The sequence below is a fragment of the Caloenas nicobarica genome, chromosome 2 (assembly GCF_036013445.1).
Source record: "Caloenas nicobarica isolate bCalNic1 chromosome 2, bCalNic1.hap1, whole genome shotgun sequence".
Lineage (NCBI taxonomy): Eukaryota > Metazoa > Chordata > Aves > Columbiformes > Columbidae > Caloenas > Caloenas nicobarica.
This window is the reverse complement of record NC_088246.1, coordinates 136,704,090-136,714,829: the sequence shown is the minus strand read 5'-3', so window position 1 is coordinate 136,714,829 and position 10,740 is coordinate 136,704,090. Positions and strand designations below refer to the sequence as shown.

The 10,740-nt window shown below is 40.6% G+C and overlaps 1 protein-coding gene across 1 annotated transcript; it reads left to right on the top strand.

The window, feature by feature from the left end:
* Positions 1-3,264: 3,264 nt before the first annotated feature.
* Positions 3,265-9,682, top strand: SLC7A13 (solute carrier family 7 member 13). Its single transcript, XM_065629965.1, has 4 exons — positions 3,265-3,988; positions 6,491-6,622; positions 8,300-8,664; positions 9,437-9,682. The coding sequence occupies exons 1-4, from the start codon at positions 3,265-3,267 to the stop codon at positions 9,680-9,682; spliced, it is 1,467 nt and encodes a 488-aa protein (XP_065486037.1).
* Positions 9,683-10,740: the final 1,058 nt, after the last annotated feature.

The window sequence follows — 10,740 nt, the reverse complement described above, 5'->3', positions numbered from 1 at the left end:
CTAGTTATCAAATGCCTACATTCACACAGACAAGTGCTATCGTTCGACATGCGTCCCAGCCACTGGTTGTTAATATCTATTACTGCAAAAAGTCCATCATACTTTTCTTCACATGTTACAGCCCAACAAATAATGTATACAGCAGCTCATGTAAACACACTTATATTGATATTTTAACAAAGGGGAATACTTAAGTAAACTCTATGGCTAGTGCGAACAGCTGTATAGGATGAAAGTGGAAACACTGCAGCGTGTCACAATACAGTGGGTTTCCCTGTGTAGTTTGGTTTGCCATTAGCTGACTACTATGTGGGGTCACTTTCTTGATCAATAGTAAAAGTAGGGTGATAATACCTGCCAGGAAAACACATTTATTAGATCCTTAAGTCGTTTACTAAAAGGCAGTTGTATAGTAAGCTTGGCAGAGCACCAGGGGAAAAGGATACTGCCAAGGTAGTAGATTGTCACGTGTGCCTATGTGCAGACTCATTTTCGAAGTGAAAGTCTGTGAATACATCATGGGGTCCACTGTGGCAGGTGGCAAACTGACTTCTAACAAATGGGACTTAAGGAAACCCGTCAATAGCTGTTGAACTCCTTTCAGAAGCGCTACTTAAGATGACGCTACTTTAAGATGTCATATTTCCCGCAAAAGGTGAGGTGAAGAAGAGGCAAAAAAAAGGAGGATTATAAATAAAGTTTATCAGTCATTAAATACAGTCTGTCTCTTGACATATGCTAAGGAAGACTAGCTATGACTGCTTTTTTTCTAGAATCTCTTTTCAGGTTTTGCTTTGTTCCTCTGCTTCTTTTTCCTTGCTGAATGTCAGCAGCAGTAAGGTTCTTTATAGAGAGCACAAAGAATATCTATTGACACTTTGCAAGACAAATTAGATTCTAATTTTTGCTGTATCTTCTCCCATTAAAGGATTTGGGATGATGCAGAGATAAGTCAATATCATGCTTGAAACACTGTGTAGTTAATTGAAAAGGAACTAAACAAATATTTTAAAATCTGACATTGTTTAAACAGATGGGCTTCTTTCTAGTCCATCTAATCAGTGAGTGGATCATAGGAAAGACTGCGTGAGTACACACAGGAAATTCTTACAAGATGGAAATTGAGACTCCTTACCCAACTACATTGAAATTAAGTTCATTACAAGTAGGATATAATACATATCCGTTTTGGGCCACAAAAGTATGCTTCCATTATTTTTCTGTATTATTTTTTCTCTTAAATCTAGAGAAACAACAGTGGTTGAAGATGTCAGCCATGATAAGCATTTGATAGTTGACAGTGAAAAACTTGACACTGAAGGCTAAAATAATTTTGAAAGTCAGAAAATGAAAAGGGAAAATCCTAAATGCCAGCAGAACTGGAAATGATCGGCTGAAGTTTCAGGATCAGCCATAGCTGTTTTATTGCACTCTCTTGACCTCACTTTACTGTCAAAGAGAACTCGGTAGTTGTCACTCAAAGGAAATGTTGTCATTCCCTGTTGACTGTAAAAATTGCGGTACTGTGGCATTTTATTTAGATGATGGTGCGACTTTTCAGTGTACTGCATGTATCTGGAGGATCTCAGGCTTGACTTACAAATGTGTCTGGGTTATTTTAATCATTTGTCTTTGCCCTATATTCAGCGGTTAAGTCCCTGGATAATGTCATCAAAGTGATCGTGACCAGGTATTGAGTACACAGCTGGATGTGAGGCAGGAGACACTGACATATGAGACCTTGAGATAATCACGTAGAGTGTGGCAATTTATCCTCTCAGCCAGAGGGAGAAGCTGGATGCGTTACAGAAAACCTGGGGAGTGAATATTTATGATGTGCTTCAGAAAACTCTTACCCTTACACCTACTGAAAAAGAAGTTTGGCTGAAAACTCCCTGTTGTTGTGTAACCAGCTATGTTACTGAGTTCTGCCCTGGTAATGCTCGTGTCAGTGTGCTGTTCCCCGAACGTCAGTTTTTGTTGGATTTGTAGGAATGCTGTCATTGTCTCTGCTCTTGCCTCCTCTTACCCTGGGAACAACACGCCAAAATGAAAAGCATGCTTTGCATAAATCTCCAAAGGGTTTCATTGAAAGTCTAGAAATGTTCATCTGAGGTAGGCAGAAAGCACACACGAGAAAGTAATAATCTCAGTAGGGTTTTCTGAAATCAGGCAGCTTTGTGATAAGTGAAAAACTTTGCAGGTACTAGTTTGGGCATTTAACAACCCTTAAGGTATATGCTGAACTTCTTTTTTGGTTATTTTACCACTCTCTGCCCATTTTTCTCTACATCTCTTGAAAAGAACAAACATGTTATTCTTGGAGCAGATGTCTATGGCAGTGACATATCCACATCTGATTGAAGAGAAACTCCTTTCTCATATTTTGAGCAGAAAATATACCACAGATTGTTAAATATGTAGAAAAATCAGTGGCCACACCTGACGAGGTGGTGGGACCTTTCATCCTTCATCTTTCTGTTCCCCATACAGACAAGAGAAATGATGATACAGCCCCTTCCCCTTGCAGCAGAGTCCAAAGATTAATACCTTCTTAGGAAATGCTTGGCTACTGCTGTAACGATGAGCGCTCCAGAAAAGCTGGGAATAAACTGGTAATTTTCTTTCTAGGGCAGTGTTTAATGTGTGAAGTATAAACGAGCTCCACTATACCTGGTGACTGATGGGGATTTGGCAAAACATGGTGGTGTTCACTGGTGGTCACTCTCGTTTTTATGTATCGATGGTGGAAAAATAGTGCCAGACTGTTCAACTAATGCCTGGGTCACTGTCAATAACATAAGGAGGGCTGACATCTTTCTTCATGCTGCTATATCCTTCCCCCTCCCCTAGGTCTGATGCCAAGGTCACATTTACCCACCTCTCACAGTTGTCTCTGAAGACATACATAAAAAATTTGAAATCTGCCAATGAAAATCGGCCAAGAAAAGAGCATTTACTCTGCACTGTTTGTTATGGCAGTTTCTTTAAAAATACCCCCACAGATTTCTGAAGTACATATTAAACCAACATGTACATGTTTTGCCAGTGCTTCTTGAAGTGTTTGGTTAATCATCTTCACACACAAGGCATCAGAACCCAAAGTATGCTCTCTTTTCTGAATGATTAAGCCAGGCTTCCCATAGCATTTCATTAGCAAGTAGGGAGGGCTGTGACAACGAAGTGAGACAGAAATACATGTAATCCTCCGAAGTCATAGAATCTGCTGTGAAAAAAACAAAACAAAACAGAACACAGGAAAAAATGGGAAAACAAGAGAGCAACAATCCTAAAGATGTGAAAAGGAAACAAAAGGCCAAGATGCAACTCAGAAGAAATATAGGTTATTTCGATGGGGTAAGTTTTATTATAGGAACGATTGTCGGGGCAGGGATCTTTGTGTCTCCCACGGGGGTGCTGAAGCATTCCTTACTCAACGTCGGGGTCGCGCTGATGATCTGGACCGCGTCTGGACTGGTGTCTCTGATGGGTTCCCTCTGCTATGCGGAGCTGGGGACTGCTCTGCCCTTCTCCGGAGGAGAATACAGCCACATCAAAAGAGGCCTTGGATCCCTACCCGCCTTCGTGTTTATCTGGACGTCAACGTTTACCAAGCCGGCGTCAAATGCTGCTCGGGCCTTGCTGTTTGCTGAATACGCCACCCGGCCCTTCTACGGCGTCTGCCCTGCACCGGACGTGCTGAAGAAATGCTTGGCCTTGGCCGTTCTCTGGTCTCTGGGGATTTTGAATGGCCGCAGCGTCAAAATGGCTGCCTGGGTGCAGACAGTCTTCACCCTGCTGAAGATGATGGCCTTGTCTGTGATCGCCGTCGGTGGCATCGTCCTCCTCGTTGGCGGGAGGAAGGAAAGCCTGGCCAGGTTTGAGGACGCGTTCAGCTCGGAGATCCCCAACGCGTCGCAGGTGGCCGAAGCCTTCTTCCAAGGGCTGTATGCATACGGTGGTTGGTGGTCCCTCAATTATATGGCAGGTACCTCACTCCTTTCAGTTTCTTCTGCAGTCACCATTCTCGTGTTCCTCAGCTCGTCCTAGTAGAACTTCTCTCTCTTTCAAGACCACAGCGTCTTTCAAGTTCTACGCAGGTCCTGAGTTTGTCTGAGCTGGTAGAAGTGGCTTTGTTCCTCCCTAGGGAAGTTTCCTGCATCTTGTGCAGTCTCCAGAATCTGACATTTCCAAAGGAGCACAAGAGAAATCAAAATAGTTCGCTTACAATCTCATGCATAAACAGATTTTTTCATACCTTAAAAAGTTGCATTTTGTCTTTCCCAGTGTCAGTGCATTTTTAGAAAAGGATTAAGATATCCATGCCAAACTATGTCCACAGTAAGGACCAAATTGAAAAAAAAAGATAATTTATTCATTGGTATTTAAAGATCCGTACCTTCTCTGAGGTTATGTAGTTGGCTTTTTACATGGACAAATTCATTTTGAATTGTGTTAAAATGTAACAATTTTATGGTATATATGGGATGGTCAGTAGTCACTTCCTTGAGAAAATAGAGTTTTGCACAGAAGGCAAAGAAGAGTCTAAGGAAAGTGGTCTAAATCCCTTCATATAACTTGTACTTGTTTTTAAACGTTCAAAAGGTTTTTGAATATCCATTTACTTATCCTACTCTGTATCTGATGACACGTAGCAGTAATAAATAGAGCAGTTTTTTGTGAAAGCTACAGAGATAATGTTCATGTTAGTTATGCTTGCCACAAATTGAATAGTGTTTCATAATATAATCAGATTTATAGAATTAAGTTGTGAGCAAGTGAGTGTTACTTTTATATCTTTAACTCTATTTACCCATTGACCTCTATCACATGTAAAACAGCAAATAAACTATGTGTGAAATGCATAACACAAAGTTCAATGGTGAGAACAGTGTGAAAATTGGGTTAATGTTTAAAAAAATTACTGTTATTATTACAGACCAGCTATTCCGGTGTTAACAATATGCTGCAATAAAAAAGTGATATAAGTCAGCAAAGTATAATTTTGAAATCTTAGGATTTCCTTAGAGGCAGGCATTTAGCTTTGTAAGCTTGAGAATATACAAAGTTATTGATAAAATGTAAATTTATTTTCTGATCAGTTAGCAGTAGTAATAAATACCATACATTGGGCAGCACAGCTGTTTAGACAGATGCAACCTACGCATTTGTCCTCTTCTGAACTGAGTTTCCTATTCTTCAACAATAACTTCGTTCCTGTGAGCTTCAGCTAAAGCATCAGGTGCCAGCTGGATGGCAGGGTAACGAGCAACAAAACAAATGGAAAGATAAATTTAAATTGGCAATTTTGGGGATTGTCCACTTCTGGGCTGAAAATTACCATGTGTATTTCTTACGTTTGAAATAAATCCCAAATTCTCCGATAGTCCATATCTGAATTGTGCTGTTGTGCTCACCTCTGGCTCTGTGCCTGGTGGCTGGCGCTGGAGCGGCTCGAAGCTGATGCGTTGGGAACGAGACAGAAATGGTATTTGAGGGAGAAAAGGGGTTTCTGTCTCCTATGATGAGCTAAAATAAGCTCCACATTTGACTATTCACTTCATCCCCCTTGTGAGTTATTGGCTGGTAATGCTGAGGAAGGGTTCTGTAAATGCTGAGGGAAGCGGGAAGGGGAGAGGGAGCGAGAGGGAAGGGATGAAGGAGTGAAAGAGATGAAAAAGATGCTTTTTGACTGAGATGAGAATGAATTAGTAAGGTTCTGGAAACCAACTCCATCTTCTTCTGGGACTATTACAGGGTCAGGAATGTGTGCCAGTGCCTCTGTTGTTCCGCTGCAAAATCTGGAGGTTTTTCTTATTTGTAAGAGCAGTTTTAAGTTAAAATGCCAGGCTTAGCACTGAACAGTTTTCCTCTGTCAGCTTTGCCCTGGAAAAGATAATCAACAGCAGAATCGAGCTGGGAATGACCCCATTTTAAAGCCACTGCATTACGCCTCTTCTGTCCCGTTACTTTTTCTGCACTTCCTGATATACTGGCAAAGGTAAAGGTTTTGTGCAGGAACAGGAAAATACACTTAGAAAGCGTCAGATCAGGACACATGAGGTGATGTAAGAATAAATGATCTGACTTCAGAGTCTCATGTTTAAGCTAGTGATTTAAAAGCGTGGCTACTTGAAAAGTTCTTACCGCATCAGTTTTCTAATATAAGTCAAATATGGGTTTAATAAAATCAGTCCTTTTGTAATTTTTTTCAATCAGTTAGTCAGACCTCCATCCATCTTTCCTTCCACAATACTTAAAAAATAGCTCAATAAGAAAAAAGAAAAAAAATGTTTAGGGTTATTTAGCAATAAACTGTTTGAGAATCACACCAGGACCTCACAAGCAACGTAGCTTAGCAGCCATGATTAGCGGTTGGGGCAGGACTTGGGTATTCACCTTGTCAAGCTCTGCACAGATTCACTCCTGAAACAGACTTGCAGAAGCCACACTGCTTGCTTTATTAGTCTTTTAAAATTGTCTTTTTCAGAAGAGATGAAAAACCCTAGCAGAAATATCCCCTTAACTGTGATGACTGCTGTTCCTGCAGTGATTGTTTTTTATTTACTGGTGAACATCTCCTATCTGACTGTCCTCACACCTAAGGAAATCGTATCTTCAGGTATGGATTTGGGGTTTTTTTGAATTAAAAAGCTGTGGGCCATTAGCATACCCATCTGATGTCAGTTTACTGGGTTACTTTTGCTCATGTAACTTCACAGTCAGGAAGTTTGGGTTTCTTTCTAAGTTTTAACAGGGAATTCTTGTTTAATTTTACTGTATGAAACACATTGGATTGAATGTAGACAGCTGTTATTAGGTGTAGAAAATGTTGGCTTATACCTGCACTGTCAAGAAAGAAATCAGAAGTGTATTAAAACCTGGAAAATCAGGTGGAGATCAGGTCTCCACTGAGTATAGAAAAGACCTTTGTTTTCCTGTGGTTTTACACCTCTCTCCTCATTCTTTCACTACCTGATGGTGTCTCTGGTTAAACGCAATAGTGTTTAGCAAGTGGACAAATCTACTGTGATAAGGAATATAGAAAATACTATGGACACAAAACTGTAGCCATTTTTGGGGTGTGTGTGTGGGTTATTCATGACAAATATTGTGATTCCTTAGAAGAGCCTATACTAAAGCCCAATGTATGTAAAACGTCTCTCAGATCCTGCACCAATGACAAGGTACAAGAGGAGCTGTATTTCTCCTTGATTGTCCAAGCAACACCTTTTAAATACCACTCTAACGAGACTGAGCTGTCAGACCTTGCCTCCAGGAGTGCCATAAAACATTTGTCATTTGGATGGATCGGTTATTTTTTTTTTCCTGTGAGAACAGCTCAATTACATAAGTGGGAGTGGTGTAGCTGTCACTCCGCAACCTGGTATTATCGCTGAGCCATCGTCAGGCGATCTGCTGGGACACATGCACATTACAGATCCGTCCTAGGATGAAAGAGGCAGCGAATACCAGAGTACCCGTGAACAGCAGCTGCCCAGCTGCTCCAAACATGCCGAGGGGGCTGTGCTTATCTGCATCAGCTGAGGACATAGCCTTAAAATTATAGCTCTTGTTTCAAACATTGCTATGCATTGCCGCGGTTCTTGTTTGTTCACTACAGGTCTTTAGATGTTGTTTTCCCCTGCTCTAATAACATTGCATGCTGCCCAGATCGCTGCAGGACCTATATTCCTCATGGCAGTTGGTTATAGGCCCACTGAATATTAGCCCTCGCTATAATATGGGCCATAGCTAATTTCCAAGAAATATTGAATATCTCTTGTTCAGAAATACTCTCACATTTCCCCGTTCCACCCCAAACAAAACCTCATTAATAACACGCTCGCTGACCCGTCTCTGCCCGTACACGCACTCCTGTTGGCGGTTCCCTCATAACAGTAGATCACGTCACCGCCGCGGTCACGCCGAGGACTAATGCGTTCATTTTCTTTCCCCGTGTGGCCTTGCCCATGCGTGTGGGTTTGTGATTCATGGCGGTGGGACGCAGGTTGCTCCCGCTGGGCAGTCCATTACCTGGTATTGGCCCCAGCAGGTTTGCCCAGCTTGCTCTGGCAGGCAGCGCTCCTTCTTGCTGTCACCGCCCCCAGGAAATCTGTAGCTCTTGAATTAAATACCCTTAGGATTAGATTAGTCATGTTTGGCAACTGCAACAAAAAAAATAGGCATTGCTGGTAAAGAATAGGTATTTCACGTATTTTGAGTTAAGTTTCTGTTGAGTCTGTTGGTAATTCAGAACATGGTACCCATGCGACACTAATGCTTTGCTTTCTTGCAGTTGCTGTGGCGGTCACTTGGGCTGATCGAGTGATCCCCTCGGTTGCCTGGATCATTCCTCTCTCTGTTGCCGTCTCAATATTTGGTGCCCTCAACAGCAGCATGTTCACACTAGGTCGATTAAGCTATGCTGGAAGTCAGTCAGGACATCTACCTGTTTTAATATCCATGCTTAACGTCCACTCCTGTACTCCAGCACCAGCCATGATCTTTTCAACCATGATTGCATCCATTTTTATAATCCCCTCTGACCTTATTATGTTAATGAATTACTTTGGATTTTCTGGCTGGCTTATGATTGGATTGACTTGTACAAGCCTGATTGTACTTCGATACCGGGAACCTCATCTACATCGACCATACAAAGTAAATGGAAATAAGTAAAAAAAAAATATTTTTAAGGACTTTTTTTGAGTCATGGGTAGCGTGCAAAAGTTAGGGAACAAGTAAAGTCAAAAGTGGATAGTCACTGCAAAAATGTAAAGAATAATCACAATGTTTAGAGCCCTATTCAACACCTTTACTTCACACTGTAGAAAGAAAGCAAAAAACAAAACAAACCAAAACAGATGATCTCTGCCCCAGAGAGCTTGCACTTGAAAACAAGGGGTGGGTATGTGCAGAAAGGGGAAGATGTGGAAACAGTGTGAAATGGGAAACCATGCCAGTGTGGAGCAGTAACCAGAACAGTGTGGGGTCCAAAGCGGCCATTCGTGGTTAGTTAAACCTTGATCTTCTCTTGTCTTTCCTAACACAGCCGCAGACATTAAGGGTGTGTTTAATCTCAATCTAGCTGTCAGAAACACGGGTTAGAAGTGTGTGCTCATTGTCAAGACCTCTGGTAGGCCCCCAACCCCGAGTTTCTTCTAGGTGTCCATAATATCAAATGTGGATGAATGGTTTTCAGGGCCTGCCCATCTCTCTGCCTTGACAGGAGAAGGAGCCTTAACAAGTATTTTAGAAAAGTTGCCTGTCTTATAGGGAATTTGAGGTCAGATGAATCTCATCCTGGGTGAGATTGCAGCAACGTGAGAAATGGTACTCAAATGTGGCTAAGACTGCATTATTGCTCTTATGAATGGTGCCTGAAATCGTGCAGAGTTTATTTCCTAAACCAGGTTTTTCCTTTCTCTTGCAGGTGTTTCTACCTGTTCCGTTTGTGATGGTGGCAATGTCTTCCTTCCTGGTTGTAGCTCCTATAGTCTGGTCTCCAAACATGCAATATGTTTATGCTTCCCTGTTTATGCTGGCAAGTCTTCTCGTTTATTTCCCTTTTGTATATTTTAAACTGCATTTTGCATTTCTTGATAAAATTACTTGCCAGCTACAGCTGCTGTTGGAAGTTTCTCCTGCCGATGGATCTGCTGAGAGCAAATGTGAATAGTGGCAAATGTTTAATCCCAGTGCAACTAAGAACCGCCAAGGATTTAGTTTAACCAAAATTGTAGAAGGCACAGGTTAGCTCTTAGGTGTGATATACGGATGTGCATGCATGTGCATGTGTATTTGTATATGTAATATATACATGTATAGATGAGTATACATATATTGCATACGTATATACGTGTATATATATGCATGCATATACATGTATGCACATATCTGCATATATACTTACATGCATATGTATGTATAGACATTAGCTTCATGAGTTAATATGTATATATTTTTGTGTGTCTGTGTGTATACATATTTAATAGGTGCAAAGAATCTCTCTTGAACGGTAAAGTCTGTAAAATGCTCTCTGTTGCTCCTGAAGACACAGCTAAAGCTGCATATACACTCGCGTTAATAGAAATAAGACTAAATTACAGCACCAATACTTATCGATGTTATCATACAATAAATGAATACACGCATACTTATCAGCATCATTGTACAGCATGCTTTTGGTCTCCATACTAAGCTGTCTGGATTAATTATAGTTCATAGTAGCTGGTTATAAAGGCTTTATACTTCTGTTCATCAGCTACTTTTTTGGTCTGAATTTATTTTTAATAAAAACCTTTGAAAGACATCATAAAATTGACTGAGACCTTTTTTAATCCCAAGAAAACTGTGCCTGGTGTGCTTTAGCTATTTTAGATCAACACACACAAATGCAGAGTGTAATCTTGCTAAGCATAAAGTAAAGCAATAAGAATTATTTATCTTCTTTGTTACAGTGATAAAACTCAGGATATCTAGATTACTCATTTTTTTAAAATCTTAGCAAGCATTAATATTACCTTGTTCCTTAGTTCCTTCTGGGTGTTATTGAGAAATAAGAGTTTTTAGGCCTCCTTCCCTCCAATTTTGGTTTGTTTATGAAAGCAAGATAAATAAATTCTTGATTTTTTATTTTGTTAATTGGGCCATATTAAGTCTACTGAATATTAAAACTTAAAACCAAAGAACCACTACACAAGAAAGATCACATACTTAGGTGATTAATCTGTTAAT

Coding starts and splice junctions, on each gene's coding strand:
- SLC7A13 (XM_065629965.1), top strand. CDS start 3,265: ATGGGAAAACAAGAGAGCAACAATCCTAAAGATGTGAAAAGGAAACAA. Junction 3,989..6,490: donor GTCCCTCAATTATATGGCAG/GTACCTCACTCC, acceptor TGTCTTTTTCAG/AAGAGATGAAAAACCCTAGC. Junction 8,665..9,436: donor ATCTACATCGACCATACAAA/GTAAATGGAAAT, acceptor TTTCTCTTGCAG/GTGTTTCTACCTGTTCCGTT.